Here is a 23,983-nt window from a genome sequence, read left to right on the forward strand (position 1 = left end):
GCTGGAGTCAGGACACAGCCAGAACCTGGCCTGCCTGCTCTTTCTTCTCCACCTTTCTGGCCTGCCTCCCTCCTCATGGCCTTCTTGGCTCTCTTTGCTCTGTTTTGCTGTCTCTCCTCCTCTCTCCTTTCCCTCTTTCCCTTCTTTCTTGTTTTGGTCTCTGTTCCCTATGGCTGGAGGCAGGGGAGGGCTGTGAGGGGTCTCTGTCCCCCACCGCTCCCAATGCCAGGCCTTGGTGGGGGGCTTTTTGTTTGCTGCTGGGCGTTGTGAGCCCGTGCGTGAGCCCATGGGTGTGCACATGTGTCTGTGAGTATGGGGCCGAGAGCCTCTTTCTACCCGCTGTGGACTTGGAGGCCCTGGGGTCAGGACCCCACCTCTGTCCAAGGCAGACCCCTTGTACTATGGGCCTGGGGTCTTGACATCAGTTTGGGTGACAGGGGAGGTTGCCTGGTGAAAGGGATAGCTGCCAGGTTAGAGGTCAATGCCGTCATGGGGGCCTCAGCCTCCCCCGCCCCTATCAAGGTCTGGGGCTGTGATTAGACACCGGTTGGGGAGTGAGCTGGGGAGGCTAGGCTGCTCACCTCACCTCTCCCGCCTGACTGCCCCACCTGCCCCTTCTCCCTCACACCTGTGCCTTCCTCATACCCCCTGGTGGGCCCAGAGGGTTTGAGGCTCTCTCTGAGGTCATTTAATCTATCCCCCTGCTTCTAGGAGACGTCGTTCCCCTGTCATCCCAGATGACTAAATGTGCCTGGTGTCTTTTGAAGACCTTCTGAGAGTCCGTCCCTCAGTGTTTTATCTTTTTCTCTCTACCCCCACCCACATACCTATGACCATTTTACAGATGAGAAAACTGAGGCCCAGAGAAGGAGAGCAGCTCCCTTGAGGTCACACAGCACAGTAGGGGCTAGAACCCAGGTCCCCTAAACAGGGTTCCTTTGAAACCCTTGGGCTAAGGGATCCTTCTGGAGGCTGCTGGTCCTTTAAGGAGGGCTTTGGAAAACTTGCAGAGGCCAGAGAACGTAGAGTGAAGAGGCCTCAGAGCCTGTCAAAGTGGAGCCCACACAGACCGAGCCGTGCCCCTTGGCCAGACATCCGGGTCCTCAGTGCTGCAGATGAGGCTCTCTTGGCCTACAAAAGAGACACCTGAGGTCACCTTGGGTTTGTCTCCTCGTAACCAGAGGCAGTTTCCTGAGATCGGCCTGGCGTTGGCGTCTTGGGGTGTTGACTGAGTGGCCGACTGACCTACTGTCCCTGTCTGCCAGCCGTGTGCTCAGCTGTGCATTTCTCTGTGCCTTGGTTTCCTCTTGTATAAAATGGGATGACGAGACCCACAGGGTTGTTGATGAGCCTGGCCCACTGAGGGCCATTCCCATCCCCTTTTCTCTGGGGTGAGCCTTGGAGTTGGAAGTCTGAGAACTTTGCCCACAGTGAGGAGTTGGGTGAACCACAAAGGCTGATCCCCCAGTCTTTACAAAGACCATGTTTCTTGAGTCCCCAGCCTGGGGCTGGGCCCTAACAAATAGTATGTTTGGATCTGTACACAGTTTTCTATGGAAAGTCTTTTTTTTTTTTTTTTTTTTTTGCGGTACACGGGCCTCTCACTGTTGTGGCCTCTCCCATTGCAGAGCACAGGCTCCGGACGCGCAGGCTCAGTGGCCATGGCTCACGGGCCCAGCTGCTCCGCGGCATGTGGGATCTTCCCAGACCGGGGCACGAACCCGTGTCCCCTGCATCGGCAGGCAGACTCTCAACCACTGCGCCACCAGGGAAGCCCTGGAAAGTCTTGATATTACATTGCAACTGGTTTGACACTTGCCTTTAAAGAAAGTGTTGATGTTTAAAACATCAGGACTTATTCAAGTTGGGAAAACTGGGGTCAGAGCTCACCAGGCTACTGACAGAGCCACGATTAACCTGATGCTGAGTTCAGGGAAGCCCCAACGTGTAGGTTGTTCCTTTCTGGGCCTTAAGGCATAATACATCCATGGGGAATTAAAAAGAAATTATTTGTTCACTCTTCCTCGGTTGCATTGTCAGCCTGCGATCGGGGCCTTCACTTGGGTGGGAGCTCTGATCCTGGAGTGAGATCGCCTGGGTTCCCATCACCACTGGGGATGGGTGTAAAATGGGGATGACATCTGTAAAATGTCTGTAAAATGGGGATGACAGCCTTAGCTCACGGGTAGTAAAGAGGGTTCAGTGCGATGGTGCACGCTGAGGGCTAAGTGGGGTGCCGGCCCCTGAGTTGTTATTGCTCTGTCCCTTCTGTCCCAGCCTGGCCCTCACCAGCCCCCAAGGCCCCACACAGTGAGAACTGCCTCTTCCCTCCCCGTTCCAGCTGCAGAGTGGCCTTTGTGTTCAGAGCACTTCCTTTCCCCAGCAGAGCTGCCTGCTTGACTGGCAAGGAGGAGGTCACATCCCCTGTCCTCCCCAGCAGACTGTCAGCGCAGGATCACTGGTAGGGCAAGACCTAGCATTCGAGGCTGTGGCCAGCACAGTGTGTCACCTGCAGCCTGTGGCTTCCAGTGGCCTTGCTGGAGAGCGGTCTTGAATGGGGAGTCTGTCTGTGTCCCTGCCTCCCTGGGGAGGGGCCCCCTAAGTCCCAGCATCCTTGTGCGGATACGGAGGCAGCCTTGGGACCCACCCCTGGCCTGAGGTCTCACTGTGAGGCTGGGGCAGAGCTGGGATTTGAACCTGAATCTGGTGGACTCTTCCAGAATAATCCCGGCCACACTCCCAGGCTCAGTCTTTCAGGTTGAGGAATGGGCTGCACGTTCCTGGCCCTGGCCCTTGGGCTGAGATACAGGAGTTCAAGTCCTATCTTACACCTCAGGGATCACCGGGGCAGCTCTTATTCCTGAAGGCCATGGGAATATGGCTCCCGGGTTCTTGTCCAGCCCACTGACTATCGCTGCGAGGCTTTGTGGGTGAAGCACCCGCTCCCAGACCTTGGCAGAGAGGTGACGGACGTTGAAGACTGTCCTGGCATTGTTTTTCCAGAGTTGATGTCAAGGCAGCTGGTTTAGGGTTTCGCCTCTGAGACAAAGGCTGCTTTGTAGCTTCTGTTGGGTTTTAAGTCCAGGCATGTCACCCTCCCAAGGTGGGAAATGAGGTGGAAGGGATTGCAGAGAAACTCTGGGAGGCTTCACTCACCCTCACCTCCTCCAGGAAGGAAGCCAGGATCTCATAACCCCATTATACTCCTCTAGCCGTTCCCCGAGCACATCCCATGTGCCTGTTGCTGTTCAAAACTTCACGGATGTTTTGAACTGCACAAGACTCTTGAACCTCGCAAGACTCTTGAAGGGTAGCTGTGGTTAATGCCCACCGTACAGATGAGGACACAGTCTCGGCAGGTGAAATGACTTGTTACTTGTCATGGCCAGAAAGTGGCAGAGCTGGCATGTGAACTTGGGTCTTAAAAGATCGTCACTGGGGTTCCATTACTGTCCAGTCTCATTTCAAACCCAGCTTTGGGAGGGTGCTTCAGGAGGTTGAGGCACCCCAGGGAAAGGCTGGAGCAGATAGCTGATGGGATCCATAGCTTCTCTTCTCAGGATGTTGGGTCACGGTGCTTGGAGCATGTGTTGCATATTTAAGAATGTGTGTGTGGGTGTGAGCACAAGTTAGAGAAGGGGGCTGGACGCTGGAAGGTCTATAGTCACGGAAAGGTGATTCCAGGGAGCCCTTGAGGGCAAGTGTAAGGAATCATCCCAGGGGACACCTAGGACCTTCTGCTCTTCTTTTTCAGGAATTACTCCGCTTGATCATTCATCCATCCATCCATCCATCTATTCACTCATTCACCCATTCATCCATCCATCCACCCATCCATCCATCATCTTTAGGGTGCTTGTGCTTGGCCCTATGCTTGGACCCTGGGGATAATGCTGCACGGACTGGAAAGGCAGACTCCTATCCCTAGGCAGCTTGCCAAATGACTGTGAAATCAGACTTGCAAGAGTCCTTAGAGATGTTTGATTTCTCCCCCAGCACACACTTTTCAGAGGAGTAGTGACTTGCTAAAGGTTACACAGCAAGTTGGTGGAAAACCTAGGACTCACCGCCAGGTCTGTGGATCCCAGCCCCATGTTCTTGCGTCTCTGCTGTGCTGACAGACGGCTCCACTCCTGGCTGGCAGCCCTCTCACCTGGCCCTTCCTTCCTTGGCTATTTTGATGTGTTCTCGGGCTTTTCTGGAGTCCTCTGCAGCCTCTCTCCTGAGAGACATCCAGAGATCCTGGTTGGACCAGCGTACAGGCCCCAGGCTGGAGCTGGGCCTGGCTGTGCTGTACCCTGAGATGACACCGTTGTCCACTTGGAATGTCGGGTTGGCTGGGCACCCGAGTGCAGAGACTCTGAGGCCCTGCTTTGCTTGTGGACTCCAGCTTGCTGTCCCCAGAGGGTCTCCAGGGGTCATCTGTTCCTCCCTTGACTTGAGGGTAGGACCTCTGCAAATCCCACTTAAAGGTTTTACTGCCTGGGAAGGACATTCCAGGGCCTTCTAGCATCCTTGTAGGCTTTTCCATTGGGAAATGCTTCCTGGTCTCTAGCCATAATCCCATACGCTGCCTTTCCCCTTGCTTGGCCTTCCATTGAGTAGGGAAATGGGTGGGCACTGCCTGGTGAAGACCCTTCCTGAGTTCTCCAGGCAGCATCCGTCCCCCACTGAATCTCAGAAGCTTACCTTCTTCCTGCCTGAAGTTCCTCTCGACTCATGCATGCTCTCGTTGGGACATGCTTTTTGTGTAGAAAGGATCTGGCTGGTCCCTCTAGGATTCCACAAGTTCCTGGGGGAGCCGGGGGCGGGGCACGGGGAGGAGGTACATTTCTTCTCCTGGAGTCATGGAGCCCTCTGAGCCGGAAGTGGCCCTGGAGCCCAGGGATCGCCCTGGCCCCACCTTTCCTGATGGGGAAACTGAGGCCCAGAGAGGTTGAGCAAGCATGTCTGCGGCCGTTCAGACAGGCCTTCACAGGGCAGTGCTGCTTCTGGGGTTTGGGTCGGGGAGTGGGTTTTCCAGCCTGCTAACGGCAGCGGGTGGCCTTCAGACCTGGCAGTCCCTGCCCCAGGTGGGTGTCCTGGAAGCGAGGCAGCTGGCTTCATTGTGCTCCGCGGCCAGGAACCAGTACCCAGCCCGCTCACTCTCTGGGTTGGCAGATTCCTGGCGGGCCAGGCCTCCCCTCAGAGCCGGGCAGTGGCACCTCCTCCACTCCCACATGCTCTGTGGTTCCCTCTCACCCCACTGCCTCGCTGACTCCCTTTTGGCCCCTGGGAGGCCTCTCACCTCCAAGGGTGGAGGGCAGGAGGCCTGAGTGTTACGACAGTAATTAAGTTGCCAGGGGGATGCTAGCTCCCGTGCTGGGGCAGGAAGGGGTTAAGCAGCTCTGTGTGCTGGGGCAGGAGTCCCAGCTGGTGTCCTGGCCCCTCAGGCCAACCAGGCCATCTGGCTTGGCAGACGTCACACCAAGTTTCATCTCTCCCAAGGCAAAGTCACCAGGAGGAAGCCGCCTGCTCCCTTTGTGGGCCTGCTGGGGTGGGCGTGGACCAGCCGTCTGTCCCTAGGAGGCCAGGCAGGTTGGGAAAGGGCCCACCAGTGGCGGGCTGCCCAGGGGGGTGGCTGGTGGAGGGAGAGCCTGAGCTCCCAGGGATGGTCAGAGCTTCCTTGTGCAGATGGGTCCCGGGACGGGCTGGAACGCAGGCAGAGCGGGACTTGCACCCGGGCCCTGCTAGCTGCTCCTCCCTGGGGCTTCAGCCCCCAAGCTCATCCATCCGGCCAGTGCATAAATACCAGTTGAGGGCCTGCATGTGCTGGGTACTCGGTATCCAAGTCTACCAGACAGCGCCCCGGTCCCAGTGTGGGGGAGAGGGACGCAGAGAATGAAGCCTCTGAGGGGCAAAATGGCATATCTCAGCCAAGCCCAGGACCCTGGACCCTGGACCCTGGACCCTGGACCAACCCCCTAGCCCCAGCAGCTGGAAGTGGGATCTGCTCACTAAGGTGAGCAAAATAGCATGAGATGCTTGGTACTCATGATCTTGTATAATCTTCACAACGCAGTGAGGTAGGTACGGTTATCCCGTTTTACAGATGAGGAAACTGAGACTCAGAGAGGTAAAGTCGCTTTTACCAGGTCACCAGCTGGGGCATGGCCATGGCTGAGTCTCTCTCTCTGACTTACAAATCTTTTGAGATAAAGAGGCAGCAGTGGGGCCGTGTGGGTGGCCGCACCCCTTCCCCCAGGCTTCTCCTTCTCATCCCTCTGTCTTGGACCATCTCCTTTTTGGCTTCTTGCTGAGTCCAGGCCAGGGGTTGTGTGGCTGGAGGACCAAGTCTCAGGGGGAGAGAGGCCCCGATTGGGTTTGAGTTGAGAAGGGAATCTGTGCTGGTCGCTTGGCGGGGCTGGGATTGGTGATCATCTGCCTCCTCCCCCTGGGCTGGGCACCTGGAAGGATCCGGGCAGCTTGGGGACCTTTAGTGTCCGCAGGAAGCCCTGCCCATCCGAGGGTCCTCGGGGCTGGGCCAGGCCTAGGAGAACCTCACTTCGGCAACCCCTCTGTCGGGGCCTAGTGGGGCCCAGGGTAGGGCCTCTGTGCTTCGCTCTTACGGTTTGGAGGTGATGCCACTTGGGGTCTATTCTGACCCCCAGGAGACTGAGGTACATGCTCCCTGACCTTCTCCATCATGACGCCACCTGGCACAGAGAAAAGGAGCCTAGGCTTTGGGGTCAGAGAGACCCGTTTTCTACTGCAGCATCTGCTGCTGCATATGGGAGAGCAGAGGCAGGCGAGTCTGGTGGTTATGAGTTTGGGCTCTGGAGCCAGACTGCCTGGCTTTAAGTCCTGGCTCCACCACTTCTGAGCTCTGTGACCTTGCACACGTTGCTTCACTTCCCTGGGCCTCAGTTTCCTCATCTGTAAAATGGACATAATAGTAGCACCTACCTCATAAGGCTGTTGTGAGGATTAAATGAGTTGATAGTGCCTATCACATCCTAACATTTCATATTGTTAACTATTATGATTAGGGAACCTGGACAAGTTGCCTTACCTCTGTGAGCCTCAGTTTCCCCATTGGCAGAATGGGGGTGAGGAAACTAGAGGCTCCAATAAGGTGCTCTGCCAGGGGTGTTACTGTCGCAGAAGGTTCTCTGAGAGTCTGCTATTTTTGACCTCTCTCTCCTCTAGAGGTGTACCCCAGCCCTGTGGATGGATGGGAGGAGCGCTGTGTGTGTGTGTGTATGTGTGTGTGTGTGTGTGTGTGTGTGTGTGTGTGTGTGTGAAGTGCCCTTCCCACTGGTTCACATCATGTTGAATGTCAGGGCTGCATGGTGGCAGGAGGCTGGTATTAAGTCATGAGTCCATCCCCTTGAGCTGTGTGTAGTCACTAATCCCGCTTGGTGCGGTGACTGCATTCTAATTACCTGTCCCGGCTGTGCCTGCAGCCTTCCCAGCCAGTTATGACGCTGATGGCGCTCCACATGCAGGTGGTGGCTGCATGACCCATCCCTTGTTGCACCAGCTGCACATGTAATTGGTTCCTGGGGTCCTTGTCACTCTTCCCTCCTTCCTTCCTGGTGACTGCTCAGGGCTGTCCTCCTCCCTCAGCAGCGGCGTGGCAGGACACATACAGGCTCTGGGTTGCAGTCCCTGCTCTGCCGCTGCCTGGCTGTGTGACCTTGGGCACGTCACTTCACCCCTCTGCGCTTCGGGCTTCTCATTTACAAATGGCCTGGGCTTCTGAGCATCCCCTTCTGAGGTCCTGAGGGCTCATGTTCTGTGATTTTTTTTTCCCCCATTACGCCTGGACCCTGATGTACTTGCCAATCCTCATTTAATCCAAGAGGGGGGTCATTCTCCCCCATTTCACAGGTGAGGAGACTGAGGCACAGAGAGGTGACCTGGGGAGGTTTAAACCCAGGATGAGGTGTGTGCCGACCCTTGCCTGGTGGGGTCTGCTTGGTTGCCGACCCCTCATTGGTCCAGGCGTGCTTAGCTCGGAGTGAGTGACATGGCTGTGATGGGGAGATGGCGTTGAGCTGCAGACCCGCAGTGTCGTGCATTTACCTGCAGGACGGCACGGTCACTTGAAATAAACAACAGAGAGATCCAAAGTGCACATTAGGTTTCCAAAATAGCCTTGGGAGTTGCTGTTTTTCCTCAACGCTATAAACATATCCTTGGGTGGGGCTCCCCCAGCCTCCTGGGCACAGAGCCCCTGGGCCTCCAGCTTCTTGGCCTGGTATCCAGAGCCCCTCCTGGCTTCTGGATTTGAACAAAAGATGGAGTCCCAGAGGCTGAGAGCTGCTGACACCAGGGATGGGGGTTGGGTGGAGGGTCCCTGGGGGCTCGGCCAGGCCTGGGCAGAGATGCTGAGTCCTGGGGACGGAGAGCTGTGAGCACTAACCTGCCCATCGGGGGCCCCATGAGAGGCAGGTGCGGGTGTCAAGGTGAGGGAAGGGGATTGTTGGAGGAGATTAGAAGAGCTGGCAGGGACTGTGGAGGTTGTCTGGGAAACTGAGGCTGACGGGGAGGGGCGGGGTGGGCAGGGAGGTCGTGTCCAAGGCCACACAGTGAGTTGGTGCTACACTGACTCCAGATAGGGTCTCCTAAGGAAGGCCCTGGAGGGGATATTCCATGGGCCCTTTATCCAGCGAACATTTATTTAGTTTCTACTGTGTACCAGGATCTATACTGCACTCTGGAGTTGCAGCTGGGAGCCAGAGATGGGTCTCATCTTACAAGGGCTGAGTTAAGTAGAGGAAACGAACAGGTGAACAGATAACCTCAGTAGCAAATGACCAGTGCCTTTGGAGTACAGAAGAGGGGCGTTTGACCCTGACTGAGGAGCCAGGGAAGGCTTCCTGGAGGAGGGGGCATACAAACTGAGGCCTGAAGTTCGCATAAGCTTCAGAGAAAGAAATGACGAAGTGGCATGTAGAGGGAGCCTTCCAGGCAGAGTATACAGCACAGGCAAAGGCTTGGAGGTATGATGCAGCTTGTCCGGCCGGGCTGGAGGTGCCCTAGGGGATGCTGTTTTATCTTGCCCCACCCTAGCACGTGGCCACTTGCTCCGGGGCTCATCACACACCAGGTGGGAATGTCTGCCCTTTTGGAAGAGAGGTGACAGGGCCCATTTCTCATATAAGCCTGATCGCACAGCCCTTGCTCCTTGGAGAAGGCAGAGTGCCACCCAGTGAGGGCGAGGAAGGACAGTATTTATGGTGGGGTCTTCCTCCACCCATGGGAGAGGCAGCCTTTTGACTAATGGGGAAACTGAGGCACAAAACAATGTTGCTGCTGAGCTGGAGTCAGGACCCAGGGCCCCTGCTTTTCCTTGGCTCGCTGGGCGGCTGCTGAGCCCCACGAGAGTACAGCTTTGTCACATCCAGAGCTTTTGAGGTTCACAGAAGCCTCTTCCATGTCCATACCCTTGAGACAGCAACCCACTCTATGGAGGTAACTAGACAAATATGCAGATATGTATGTACTAAGATCCTCTTACAGTGTTGATTAGATTGCCAGGACTTGGGAATGACACTGCAGGACCCGTTAGATCAGTGGTGCCACGGCCACCCGCCGTATCACCTGCGGAAGGGTGCTTGCTAGGTGTTGTTAAGTGGGAAAAGCACACTTGAAAATCGCACATGGTCTGATCCCACTTTCACTCTTAAAAGATCTCACACGAGAACAAAAAAATCTCATAAGAAAGCATTGGGAAGGATGTGCAGCCAGTGTTAATGGCGGTTCTCTCAGGGATGGAGGATTGGGTAGGTTTTTCCATTCTTTTTTTGTTTGTTTGTCTTACCTGATTTTTTTTTTTTTCTGTTTCTTGTGTAATCGTAAAATACTCAGGCAATTTAAAATAAGGGGAAAACGAATGGGTATTTTTTTCTTAATGGCTTTGGTTTTTTTGACTAGGAGATACATTACATGATTCGAAATTTAAACGATACAGAAGAAATTTGGATGCCTGCTACAACAGGGATGAACCTTGGGGACATTATGCTAAGTGCGATAAGCCGGTCACAAAAAGACGCGTACTGTATGATTTCACTTATAGGAGGAGCCCAGAGTAGTCAGATTCCTGGAGACAGAAAGTATATAGAATGGTGGTTGCCGGGGGCTGGCGGGGAGGGGGAATGGGAAGTTACTGTTTAACGGGGACAGAGTTTCAGCTTTGCAAGATGAAGAGTTCTGGAGACGGGTGGGGTTTCCATAACAGTGTAAACGTACTTAATGCCACTGAACTGTACACTTAAACATGGTTAAAATGACAAATTTTATATTATGAGAATTTTACTACAATTTAGAAAATGGTACAGAAGGGGACGGAGTGACGAGTCTCCCTCCCACCCTGTCCCCAGCCACAAGGCTCTCCCTCTGGAGGCAACCACTGTTTTCAGTGTCTTGGTGGAGACTGCTTGCTTTCCTCCCTCCTGCCCTGGGTACCTTGGGCAGGGGCAACTCGGATGAGGCCCCTTCACTGATGAGCAGAGCAAAGATGCCTTCCACTCCAAGAGCCCGGGATGAGCACCCCCTCCCATCCCCACTTCCAGGGCACGAGGCAGCGGTGCCCAGAGCTTCTAGCCCTGTTGGGTTGGGGGATTGAGGACCGGAGGCTGGGAGGTGGGGCAGAGGTCCTGCCTGGGGAAAGCCCCGGCACTCGCTGTCCCTCTCGCAGTGGGAGGAGAGTATTCTTAATTCAGTCCTGCGCTTCTAAGTGGGCACTTGGGAAACGTTTGTTGAATCTGTCGTGGGAGAAAGAAGATAGAATCTAAGCCAACAGCCAGAGGGGTTGGGCTGCGGTGGATGCTGAGGCTGCTGGGCTGGGCATCCCAGAAACACCACACACTCACTCACTGGGGCGTCCTCGGCGCCGGGTCTCATGGCAGCGCTGGAATGTGCCGCTGGATTGGACATGATGGGGGAGAGACATCCTCCTGAGGTGAGACAAGCCTCCAAAGACTTGTTTGACGGCCCCATGTGTCACCAGGCGTTGAGAGCAGGGAGTCTGGTTTGGTACCCGGGGATGCTGCCTGGTGCCTGGGGCCCAGACCATCCACTCAGCAGAGCTGCCCCCCCAAGCTGAGCTGCCCATCCTCCATGGCAGGAGAGACAACATAAAGAACACGTTCCGTGGCTAACTGATGTCCATCTACTGAGCGTTCCTAGGAGCTGAGCTCTGTGCTAAGCGCATAGCGGATGCTGACTCATTTAATACACCAGCCCCACAAGGCAGGTGCTTCCACTGGCCCCCACCTTAAAGATGGGAATCAGGAGCACAGGAGGTTCAGTGCTTTGCCGCAGCCACGTAGGGGTGGGACGGGGGGCAGGGCTGTGGGCAGGTGTGTCTTGGCCAGTGGAGGTGGAACGCTAGGGCGTTTCTCCACCTGGGTTCTGGGGCCCAGGAAGTGAGTAAACAGGCAAAGCAAATGCCTGGCTAAGCGGCTCTCTTCCAAGTCAGTGACTGTGACCCAGGGGTACACATCGGTGCTGACCCTGGCAGGGTAATTTGGGGGTGTTTCCTGAGCAGCGTACTGGAAGGCATGGTAGGCAGTGGGGTTTATGGAACCGATGAGATGCTCTGACTACTGCGAGGCTGCTCAGACACGGGAGTCAGATGGACCTGGGCCTGGAGCAAGTCATTTCACCTGGGCCTCAGTTTTCTCACCCGTAAAGAGGGAAGGATAATGCCTGGTTCACAGAGCTATGGTCGGAGTAAAGTGACTAGACTAGCACAAAATAAGCATTTTACAGTGAAAGCAAGTCCTCCCTTTCTCCAGGAGAGCAGAGTCTGATGAGAGAGGCAGAGAAGTGAATATTTAACAGCACCTGAATGCCGTGAGGAAGGCATATGCTGGGGCTGGAAATACTAGGATGGGTGTAGTGACTCATCCTGGGGAAGTCCTGGAGGGCTTCCTGGAGGAGGTGATGAAGCCTAGAAGAGGTTGGAAATGGTGCCCCAGAAACTTCACGGTGGCCTGCACTTTGGGACACAGATTCCTCCTCACCATGAGATGCTCATTGAGCCACTTTCCTTCTCGGAGCAGCCTGCTTGGTGGGGGACAGTGCCCACTTGGGTGTGGTTTCTAGACAGAAGCACTGGAAGGACAGCAACCTAACCCTCCCCCCTCCCCACCCAGAGTTCTGGGTTACCGGCATCCACGGAGCTGCCGGGTCTCCAAAGGGGCTTTCAATAAATGACACCAAAGTGGGAGTGATGCTATGCACCTGGGCAGGTATGGACACTGGGTAACTGGAACGGAAGACTGGTGTAAACAGCTGGAACCTCGGATTGGCATTGGGACAGGCGACCAGGGGCACCTGTCGGCCGGGAGAATGGCCTTCAATGCCTTGTGCCTGCTGGGGTGGCCCCATGAGAACAGCCGGGCTCTGGCTGGAGGGACCCCTCCTGCCTCGGTCTCATCTGCTGTCATGGCAGCCCTTGTCAGGACAGACTTCAAAGCCTGAGCACGTGCCCATTCATTCTTGGGGCACGTGTGGGGGCATGGCGGGCAGAAGCAGGACACTTGCTGGGTTTTGCTGGCAGTGGAATCGGGGGTGTCAGCATCTGGCTTCCTTGGCCACCCCCAGCCCCCTGTGCCCCTGGTCCCCCAGCCAGGTGATGGTGGCATCTAGATCTTTCCCCTCCTCATCATCAACATGATGGTTGTGGCAGCATAGAGGCTGTGGGGTCAGCCAGTCCTGGGTTCAGGTCTGGCCCTGTCACTTGCAGTGTGGTCCAGGACCATCTGCCGTTGGGAGGTCACGGGGGTGAGAATGATGCCACTGACTGCACCTGTCATACACGAGTCCACTGACTCTTTGCAAGAAACCCTGTGAGATGGGTGGTCTTACCAAGGCTCCGAGAGGGTTGGCAGCTTGCACCAGGTCACAGAGCTGCAAGATGTACAGCTGGGGTTTGACCCCAGGACCTTGAGGCTCCAGAGCCCCTGCCCATCCCTCCACTACACACACTGGTTTGAACCCAAAGGCTGACGTCCCAGCTGGCTTTGGCACTCTGTGGTTTATCAGACAGCTTTGCCGTCAGCGTGGGGTGTTAATCACACTGTTTATCCAGTTTGACACCATTGCATTAAGAATGGGAAAGTGATGCTAGAGGAGGGGAAGGGACTTGCCCGAGGTCGCACAGCAAGTTAGGGGCAGAGACAGGACCAGATACAGGGCTGCCTGCCCAGCGCAGGCTGCCTCGTTGCCTGGGGGGGTGTGGGTCTGGGGAATGCGGTCCAGGGACAGGCTTGCCGGTCTCTCCCTCCCTCCTCTCTCAAGGCCTGGTGGCTCCCCGCAGAGAGCCCCAGAGGCCAGCCAGCTGCCCTGTAAGGGGTACCCGTGGTCACTGAAACAGGTAGGGAGCGTGAGGATTACTCCACGCAGCTCAGCACCGCTGTCCATTGGCCAGACTTGCAATCACCAACTTGCTGGGAAAATTCATTCGCCACCTCTCTCAGTTGGTTCTAGATCCCCAGAGGGTCAGGGCAGGATGGAGAAGTGTCCCTGCTTAGGTGGTCCAGGCCTTACGCACCCACCTGTCCCTGCCTCCCCCAGACAGGCGTAGGCAGGGCAATGCCAGTGATGAGAATGGCCATCCAGCAAGGGCACCTGTGTACCTTTGCTCGAGCTCGTTTAATGTCCGTGAGCCCTACAAGGTAGGATTGCTACCCCCGTTTCGCAGAGGAGGAAATTGAGGTTTCTAGCTAGTGGTAAGCAGGCCTTCCAGGGACCACACAGTGGCAGACGGCTTTCTCAGTTTGCTGCCCTTCTCAGTGGGGCTGGTAGAGACTCCCGTAGCCTTTGATTCTGTCAGGCCCAAGCAGCTCGTGGCAAGTGCTGCAGAACCAATCATGGAATGAGTGAGTGGACAAACGTTGAATCAGTGCATGCTGCCATCCCACCCCCTGCTTGCTGGTCACTGGTGATGAGGGCAGGGGCCAGCGGCCTGATGCTGTTACCCAGGGTATCTCTGGATGGCGGTGACGTCCCTGAGGCTGTCTCCTCTTTCGGGCTCCAAGGAAGGGCCACATCCAGGGTCTGCACATCATATCCAGAGGGACTCTTAGAGATCATATTACAGATGGGGAGACTGAGGCCCACGTGGAGAAGGGTCTTGCTGGGGTCGTGCAGTGACTTAGCAACAGAGCCAGGACTTGAACCAGGATCTCCTGCCCGCTCGCCCAGAACCCTCTTCCCCACTGGGTACTTCCCCATGGACCCTAGACCCCCACCCACCCCGAGTATCCTTGCACAGACCTGTCCGCTGGGATCCCTGGAGGCGCCTGGTGTTTCAGGTTGAGAGCAAGTCCGTGTGCGTGCGTGTGTGCGCGCGTGCGCGCGTGTGTATGCGCGCGCGGTGGCAGCATGCTGGGAGAGGTGCACACCTGATATGGGGGCTGCTCAGCCCGGCCCATCAGCAGCTCCCAGCCTGTGCTCTGGCCTGCCCGGGCTGTTGCTGCCCGCCTGTAATGGAATCAGCTGGCCTGGTTAAGTGTTCACATTAAATTAATACCTCCTCTGCAGAGACAATCAGCTGACATTTAATTTGTGTTTCCTTCCGAGCAGCAGAGTACAGCTGGGCAGCTGGGCCTCGGATCGGCACGTCTGGGAGGAGTCCCTTCCCCGGATGAGGGGCTGGGTGCCCGTGGGAGCACCAGAGTCCACAGGGAGGGGGCCGGGAGGGACCCGTGAGGGCGGGGCTCGGGGGGACGGAGGGCCTCTCGGCTCACAGGCTGGGCGGCCCGGCCCTCTTTTTACTGGAGAGAGAAGATACAGCAAAGCAGATGAGAGGAGGCAGTCAGGAGATGAGGCTCCACGTGTTTCAGCATTGGGCTGCCCGGAAGGAGGATCTCCCTCAGAGAAAAGTGGGTTCTCACCGTGTATCCCTGGCTCCACCCCACTCCCACTGCCCTCTTACTCATCTGTATTTTTTTTTTTCTGTCACAAACATGAATTGTTTGTGATTTTCAACAAGGGTGGTGGCGTGGAATGAGGAAGTTGACCCAGTTGTGATTTTTAAGCTCTCCAGGGGGGCTCAGCAGAAGCTAAGGGGTGGGGGCCCGCCGCGTGCCCACTCTGATCTGTTACCCATCGGCTTCTGCAAAGGGTCCCCCTGGTCTGCCTCATCCTCCAGCTCGGATGTAAGTCTAGAGAAGGACCTGCCAGTCAGGGCCCCAGCTCAGCCCCAGCTCTGCAGCGAGGGTGGCTCAAGGCACATCCACGCGGGGAGGGGAAAGGCACCTCTGAACCTGTGGGTGGGCTCGCACAAAAGCCAGAGGCAGCGCAGAGCCCTGGGGACAGGTGCGTGGAGTGGCTCCGGCACACCCCCGGCAGCCTGCAGCCGGCTGTGCTGCTGTGGGGTGAGCTCCCCGTGCCCGGGTGAAAATTACCCTCCGCCCATCTGCCCTCCGCCAGAGGCAAGGCCCATGCTTGGCCCAGAATGAAGTTTTCCACTGACAGCTCTGGCCTAGCCTCACCTGAGTTTGCTTTCCATCACCTGAGTGGGTCGGCCTGGGCGTGCCGGCGGCTGACCTTCCTTGGAAGTGTGCGGACCATCCCTGTGAGGGCCTCCCAGCTCTCTGTGGTCTGGCCACTGGAGCCAGCTGTGGGAGCATCAGTTGTCTGCTCTGTGCCAGAGGTGGGACTGGGTGTTTTCACCCACACCACCCCACTTCATGCAGTTCTCACAACCCACCCTCGAAAGGGGTGGTGTGCTTCCCATCTCACAGATGAGGCAACTGAGGCCCAGAGAGGGTAATTAATTGACGTTCTCAAAGTCACACAGCTGGGAAGCGGCAGGGGCAGTATTCGAACCCAGTCTCTTGCTGCCCAGGAGTCTCTAGGACTTTCTTTTCAGAAGCCCCAGGGCTATCCCAGGAGCCTAAGTTGTTTTCTTGGGGCTGCACCCACTTTCCTCTGGAGCTAGAGCCCCGGAGCCTCTTTCTGTGAGTGCACAGGAAGTGCAAAATCTGTGAGTCAGTCCCGCTGCCAGTGACTTCAGCTTGGCTTTCCGCCCCTCAGTAGGCCAGGCTTTGTGGCCCCTTTCCGGTGGGTCTGTGTGTCATCCTGAGCTGATGGGGGAGGGGAGACACTGGCCCTGAGTGTCAGCTGGGGGTGGGGACTGGCATTGAAGCTGCCAATCCCCTCCCCCCAGTGGCTTGCTGAGACTTCCCGTCCATCACGTGGTCCAGCGGTGGTTCCTCAGGAATGCAGGGAGACCACATCTGGCTGAGGCGGGGCAGCTACCTCCCCCTCCTGGCCACCTCTCACACATGTGCTCCTTCTGCTGAGATGGTGGCTGAGCCCTGCCGAGATCTCAGCAGCGGTGTCGGGCTGGGGAGTCATTTCCTCTCCCCGCTCGTTGCCCTGACATCCCTGCTTTCCCGTCCCGGGCCTGGAGCTGTGGGAAGTGGGAGAGGGAAGCTTTCTCCTTCTCCCTGCCCACTTCCTGCCCTGGCCCGCCCTCCCGCTGGCCTGGCCTCTCCCAGGGGAAGCTCAGGAGCCAGTGGACGGAGCAGCCGAGTCCCCAGGCTGGGGCTGTGCAGATCGAGGATGTCCAAGGGGCCCTGGCTGGGGAGGGCCAAGCAGTGGGGCTGAGGAGTGATTGCGGCTGGGATCATTCATTCATTCAACAAATCCATTCAGTAACTCTTTGACTCCTTACCAAGTGTGGGTGGGTTTAGGTGCAGGGAGAACAGCAGTGAGCACAGAAATGATCATTATAACCAGTTCTCCGGCTGGGGGAGTGGGCAGACCCCCAGCTTTAGACCCGACTCCTCCGATGACTTGTATAGTGGCAGCCCTCCTGTGCCCCTTTTCCCACCTAGAACAGGTGTCTCCCCCATGATTCCTCTGTGCTCCAACAGGCCAGGGCACCTGGCCTGGGCACCAGGGTGCTACCTGTACCCACATTCACATTCCCGATTTGTGGGCTCCCCAGTCTGAGCCCCGGCTTGTCCTTTGCATTGGCACAGAGGCCCCCCAGGACTAACCCTCATCCAGCACTGCCGTGTTGTGGGTCACACCCAGTGGGTTTGGACACTGGTAAGCAGGGGGATTGGAGTGACTGAGTCCAGGGGCAGGAGGCTGGGCTGGGGCTGGGAGATGGGCCCTGGGGTCCAGTCCAGCCAGAACCAGCCCGTGACTGGGGGCCAGTCACATGGCCGTCAGAGAGTGTGGGAACAGAATGGCTTTTCTGGAGCGAGCCTGGGGTATGCTGGGCTCACACTGTGTCTCACTGACAGATGGAGAGATGGAGGTTCTGAGTGGGGGAGGCAGAGCTGGGGTCCAGACTCGTGTCCTTCCACCTCGCTCCTCATGAGCGCCGCTTGGGCTGGGGGAGGGGAGGGCACTCTGCTGTTCACTCCCTGGGTGACCTGCACCTCAGTTTCCTTATCTGTACACTCAGAGGCGTGGCCTAGGGGAACTCTGGTCCCCTTTTCAGCCTCGGCTTCTGGAGCTTCTCTGAGTCTCTCATTTCTGTAAAATAGAAACAAGCCCCCCTTGCTGGCTGTGTGATTTGGGGGGAGGTGCTTCGTGCTTTTGGACTTTAGCTTCTTCATCAACGACACGGAGAAAATAATAACCCGACTTAGAGGTTACTGTGAAACGAAAATGAGGCTCTGCCTGTGAAGCCCCTGAGGACGGTGCCAGGCACATCGTAAGCACTCAGTCTGTGTGAGCTGCCCCATCACATCATCATCATCCTGAGCGTCAAGCAGCGTCAGTATCACCACCGCCATCATCCATCCCACCTGCTTCAGAGGCTGGCGTGAGCCTCCACAGCCTGAGAGCGTTTTGAGGAGCTGGCATGCCTACAAGGCTGTTGTTGAAGGGTGTCTGCAGATGGGGGGAGAGTGAGAGGATGCTGGGGGCGAGAGAAGGTCCCTGTGATGTGATCGGGGCAGGAGCTAGATCTGGGGCCTGAGCACTCTCTGGAGGTGGAGAAGATGGAGGGTGGTCCATCGCGGTCCCTGGCATCGTGGGCCGGCTCTTTGGGTGAGAGCCATGCTTGATGACATGCCACAGCGAAGCCGCCTGGGAAAGATGGCCTCCTGAGGTCTGCTGCCTCAAGCCTGAGCTCAAGGAGGGAGAACAATGGAGGTGGCGGCGGAGGCTCCGGGAAGAGATGACATTTGAGACAAGCCTGGGAGAATGGATAGATTTCAGAAGGCTGAAGAGGAGGGAGGGAAAGGGGAATCGAGTTACCTCTGATTCTCTGTTTCCTCATCTGCAAAATGGGGACCATCCTTAGGGGAGGATTAAGTGATATTTTATCTTTTTTTATTATTAATTAATTTATTTCTTTTTGGCTGCATTGGGTCTTCGTTGCTGCGCACGGGCTTTCTCTAGTTGCGGCGAGCAGGGGCTACTCTTCGTTGCGGTGTGCGGGCTTCTCAATGCAGTGGCTTCCGTTTGTTGCGGAGCACCGGCTCTAGGTGCGTGGACTTCAGTAGTTGTGGCACACGGGTTCAGTAGTTGTGGTGCACGGGCTTTAGAGCGCAGCCTCAGTAGTTGTGGCACGTGGGCTCAGTAGTTGTGGCTCGCGGGCTCTAGAGCGCAGGCTCAGTAGTTGTGGCGTACGGGCTTAGTTGCTCTGCGACATGTGGGATCTTCCCGGACCAGCAAACGAACCCATGTCCCCTGCATTGGCAGGCAGATTCTTAACCACTGCACCACCAGGGAAGTCTCTTATCTTTTATATGTATATGAAAGCCCAACATGGTGTACACCACCAAGAAGGTGACCCATAAATGTCCCTCTCTCCAACCCCTTCGAGAGAAAAGAATCTGGGGACTTCCCTGGTGGCGCCCACCACCAGGGAAGCCCTCACACCACAATGAGGAGTAGCCCCCGCTCGCCACAACTAGAGAAAGCCCATGCGCAGCAGCAAAGACCTAACGCAGCCAAAAATGAAAAAATAATAAAAATAAATTTTAAAAGAAAGAAAAGAATTTGGAAGTTTTATGAGCTGGTGGGTCAGGGCGGGCAGGGGTGGATCTAAGTGATCCAGGCTGTCTTGGCCTTGGCTAGAGTTTTCTGTGTGCACTGGGCCTTCATTTTCCCACCTGTAAAATGGGGAGGAGGTTTCTCTGCAGCTTCACAGCTCACTGTGTGAGCTCCTGTGCTCAGCAGTGGGCCACACATGAAAGTCAGGAGGGCAAAGGCTTAAATGACATGACATCCACCAGCCCCTGACCCATAGTAGGTGTGTCTCCTCTTGGTGGCAGCTGGCTACTCCCTGGCCTTCCTGCTGGCCCGTCTTTGCTTATGTTGGTCCTGCTGCCTGAAACTTCCATCCTGCTGAAACCTTACTCCTGTGGGCAGATCCAGGCCAGGAGAGGGGGCTGTGCCTGGGAAGCAGGTTTTGGGATGTCAGAGCCCACAACTTGGTTGGCCAGTTTTTGGTTAAGCTGCATGCTCCCTCTCTCTGGGCTGAGTTGCAGTAAATGCAGGGCATCTGGGGTGCCTTAAGAAATACCACTCAACCATCCTTTCACCCCAGTCAGCCAGAGCAGCTGAAGGGCAAAGCTTTTCTGCACTGTCAACACTGAAGCCGGCAAAGCCAAGCTCTCCCGCTGCGGCCGGGAGGGGAGGTCAGCGTAGGCAGCAGGTTTGGTCTGTCAAGCCAGCTGCTGTCAGCACACAGGGGTCCTTCTTGCGTCTGCTGGGGGCAGGTGCACCGGCTGCCCACCTATCCAGCTCTGGTAATAAAAGGCCCATGAAGTCATTTGTGCAAGCTCAACTGGGGTACAGCTTAGGTGAGGGGGCCACCGAAGTGCCTTCTGCAGGGGAGCTCATTAGAAATGAGCCCCACACCAGACCTGCTGGATCCGGGTCTGCACGTGAACAAGCTCCCTGGGTGATTCCCATGCATATCACGGCTGGAAACTGGATGCTTTAGAGCCTGAGCTTGGCTTGAGTCCCATCCTTGCTTACTAGCTGTGTGACCCTGGACAAGTTACCTCACCTCTCTGAACCTCAGCTCTCTCATCTACAAAATGGGTTTGGGGAAAATTTCTTTACCCGAGAGTGTTAATAATTCGCATGAAAGCCGATGAGATGTGTACAAGGCACTGAGCCCAGTGCGTGGGACTCAGACTGTGCTTGCCAATCAGTGGCTGCTGCTACTACAGCTAATGTGTCTGGAGATCCAAAGACGTGGCTTAAGTTCTCGCTCTGAGTTGACTTGAGACAAGTTGCTTTCCTCTGCTGGGCCTCGTTTTTCCCGTCTGTTCAATGGGTCTGTTGACCCCTGCCCCACCTTCCTCACAAGAAGTTTGCTTAAAGGAAAAGTGAGGAGGGGCTGGGCCTTATCCCCAAAAGCCTGTCTTGGAAATGAGTGTGTCTGGAGGAGAGATGTCCCTGGGTGCCCGCATCTTCAACCCTCACTGCCCACTCCTCTGCCGCCCCTGGCGTTGCTGCAAGATGCAGTAGTGAGGCTGGCCTCAGGAGCCAGGCTGCAGCCAGTGCCACACCGGGCTCTCCCTTGTCCCTGCTCTGCTCAGCGGCTTTGGAATTGAGCCCCCTGCCCCCCTCAGGGCAGCGTGGCCAGTAGAGATGATTCAGCTTGGGACCTGTGTTCTGGGCCTTGGCCTCCCTTGAGGGGAGCCCCAGATGCCCCATGCTGCTGGGCGAGGTGAGGACAGCCTTGAACTTCTCCCCACCTGGGATTCCTGTTCCCCACACTGGGCCTGGGGCTGGACTCAGTTTTCCTATTTGTACAGCGAGGATGTTCAGTGAGATGATCCCACCTGGGTTAGACCCTTAGATTCTCTTGCTGCCCCTCCTTAGCTTCCTCTGTGTTCCTCATCCCTGCCAGGACCCCTATCCCAGCCCCACTGCCCACTGGGTTCTGAACTCTGCAGCCCACAGAAGATCTAGGCCTGGCCACCACCACTGGGGGCTGGTAAAGACCGAGGGGAACGGGGGATGGGGGGTGAGTGGCGAGTGTGTCCTCTGGGAGCCCTGGCCGGGGCCGTTGTGTCTCATGTGGGAAAGAGGAGGAATTTTCCTCTGTGTGTGCAAACAGTATCCGTTTTCTCTTGTTTCCAAAAGCTGGTGACGTAACCCACTCTTCAGCCATCCCTCCCCTCTGGCCTATTTTTAGCTGGCCCCGACAGCATCCTAAAAGGCTTCCAGACCTGCCTGCTCTGAGGCCATGTAGGGAGGCAGCCGTAGGGTGAAGAAAGAGAAACTCCTGGTCGGTCTGTCCCAGGATGGGGGTGGGGGGAGAAGGACCTGTCCCTCTGGGGAAGGAGGGGCATCTGGGTGGGGAGTGGGTTAGGGCTCTGATGGGTCCTGGGTCTACAGGAAGCCTGGCAGGGTTACAAGCACTCAATCTGGAGTCTCCAGCCTGGGTTTGAGTCCTGGCCCCACCTGTCCTCACCCTGACCTTGGGTACCTGACTCTTCCTTGCTTCCCCTGTAACGTGGGGATCATGGTGGCACCTAGGCTAGAGGGTTGTTTTGAGGATTGAATTACATCACGTAGAATGGTGTCTGGTACAAAGTAAGCACTCAGTTAAGGTGGGCTGGTATTGTTGTGGTAACTCTATTATCATCCTGTCCTGCCTCCGGTTAATGCTGGGGGTACACTCAGAGCCCCCATGTGCCTTCTCCCCTTTGTCCTTTCCTGTTCAACTTCAGCCCACATCTATACAAACGAGATGACGTATGTAACACCCCTGGAATAGAGCCTGGCACTTAATAAGCATTAAATAAGGGAGAGTTATATTTATTTTTTGTTTTAATGTAATGAAACAGACCTGGGTTTGAAGTCCAGCCCCACCCCCTAACTAGCTGTCTTTGGGCAAGGTGTTTAACCTCTCTGAGCCTCAGTTTCCTCGTCTGTAAGATAGGGATGATAACAGCTAGGTAGGAGATGTCTTTGTTGGTTAGGGTAGGTTGTAGGACAAATTGACTCCGAGATTGCGATGGTTGGCACAATCAAATTTGTTTCTTGTGGTTGCAAAGGAGAGCCTGAAAGTGGTGCTGGCTGCAGCCTTGCCCCTGAGCGCAGCTTCAGTACCATGTCTTACAGGAACGGAAGGAGCAGTAGCATTTGTACAGTGCTTTACAGTTTGTGTGAGGGGCTGGCGGTCCCTCCTGCTGTCATCTCCCAGTGGTGCTGTGCTCATGCCCGGAGCCTGGCACCCGTCACCACCACCTGGTATCATGGGTCACCTGGCTGTCCCACACATCTAGCTCCCTAGACTGGGAGTTCCCGAGGGGCAGGCAAGGATAGAGTCGCTGCTGCACCTTCCTTGCCCAGCCCGGGGACGGGCCCAGGGTGGGTGCTGGCATTGTGTCTGAGGCTGGACTGGCCTGGGGAGGCCGCCCTCTGACCACCTGTCCCTCTTGTCTCTTGCAGATGGGAGGAGGAGCTCGCCAAGCGCATGAACCTACAGACCATGGTGGACACGCTGCAGGAGGTGAGAGGTCCCGACCAGGAGAGGCTCACAGGAGAACCACGTGGCCAAGGGGCAGAGCCGGGGGCAGTTCCCAGCACAGCCTCTGTGCTCTGCTACCTCCTGCTGCCTCAGTCTCTCCTCGATGGAGCCGGAGGCCTCTCCCGCCTCCCCTCCTTGGGGCTGGGAAGGCACCAGCACAAGAGTTGCAGAAAAGCTTGGGCACGGGAATCCTGGTGCTGCCCCTGGCATGCAGGAACAGACTCGGGGCTGAGTGCCCTGTAGAGGGCGGGTGGCCACATCATCAGGTGGGCTCCCAGCCCTGGCAGGTGCTCAGCAGCGGGCATGAGGACATTCTTCTGCTCTTCTGGCTCGGTGGCTCTGTGTTCTGGGTGGGCCTGCTTCTCACTCGCCTGCTGTGTACGCTGGGCAACAAACTTTACCTTCTCGGCCTCTGTTTTCCTCTCGGCCAAATGGGCACAAGAATGGCAACCCCAGGAGAAGGCATGGAAGGCTCTTTAACTGCCTTCTGATATCTAAAGTATTGATCCTCTAAATAAATAAATAATAACCAGAAAAAAACAAAGAAAGAAGAAAGAAAGAAAATAAACACTGATCTTCTAAGGAAGTTAGAGACAGATTAAAATAATGTCAATATGCAGAAGGAAAAGGATGAATGTCCCCCCACCCCGCTTTCTTTTATAAGAAAAGTACTTTTTGCTTTATACACATAACATGCTCATGGTCAAATACCTGGAAAATTCAGAAAAGCACAGAGAAGAAAATAAAACTCACCTCCAGTTCTCCCTGCTCCACTGTGGATAGATTGGCGTGTGGCCTTCCGGTCTTTTCTGTGCGGACACACACAAGCCCGAGGGGCGCATGCTCGGTTAGGGTGGCACGTGTGACGTTGCCATTCTGGAGATCGGAGATGGTCAGATGTTTTGGCATTTTCACGTGAATTGACCTACTACTGGGATCCCTTTTACATCCACTTTTTCTCTTAACGTCTGCCGTGGATTTTTCCATACAATAAATAATCCTTGGAGAAGTGTTCTAGGCTGAGCGATGCCCTGTGCTGAGCGAGGGCTGAGTGGGGACCCAGGCTGGGATGAGGTCCTTGGCACCCCTTCCTTCCCTGGCACAAAGGCACCCGGCTTGGTTGGATGTCAGGTGTCCGGGGCTCTGGACCCAGGTGTCCATCCCCTCCCCTCCAACAGGGAGACCAGCCCCCCTAAAACCTCCCCCATCTTCATCCCCCGTAGGCAGCGCAGGAAGCAGAAGCCATCCAGGAGGAGATGAATGAGAAGATTGAGCGTCTCAAGGCCGAGCTGGTGGTGTTTAAGGGGCTCATGAGTGACGTAAGTGCCACCGACCACCACCCCCAGGCATCATGACTTCCCCCCACAGCCATCATGCAAAACGCTTCATTCACTCCGAGGCTCCAGAGCTCGGCTTCTAGTTAGAATCCTGGCTGGCTGCGTTTGACCCGTGAGGATGACGGATGCATCGGAGACCAGGCCCCCCTCCCTGTCCCCTCCCCACTTCTGCTTCCCTTGG

The 23,983-nt window shown here is 56.1% G+C and overlaps 1 protein-coding gene across 2 annotated transcripts in view; it reads left to right on the top strand.

The window, feature by feature from the left end:
- The window catches only part of IFFO2 (intermediate filament family orphan 2), a gene marked incomplete at both ends in the record, with an annotated part of 44,708 nt that overhangs the window by 11,314 nt on the left and 9,411 nt on the right, over window positions 1-23,983 (top strand). For both annotated transcript variants that reach the window (XM_082832303.1, XM_082832304.1), the window contains 2 exons: window positions 22,387-22,447; window positions 23,689-23,784. In XM_082832303.1, the coding sequence (XP_082688429.1) occupies window positions 22,387-22,447; window positions 23,689-23,784 (157 nt within the window). The remainder of the gene's footprint in view (window positions 1-22,386; window positions 22,448-23,688; window positions 23,785-23,983) is intronic.

The sequence above is a fragment of the Leucopleurus acutus genome (genome assembly GCF_964270905.1).
Source record: "Leucopleurus acutus genome assembly, chromosome: 2".
Classification (NCBI taxonomy): Eukaryota; Metazoa; Chordata; class Mammalia; order Artiodactyla; family Delphinidae; genus Leucopleurus; species Leucopleurus acutus.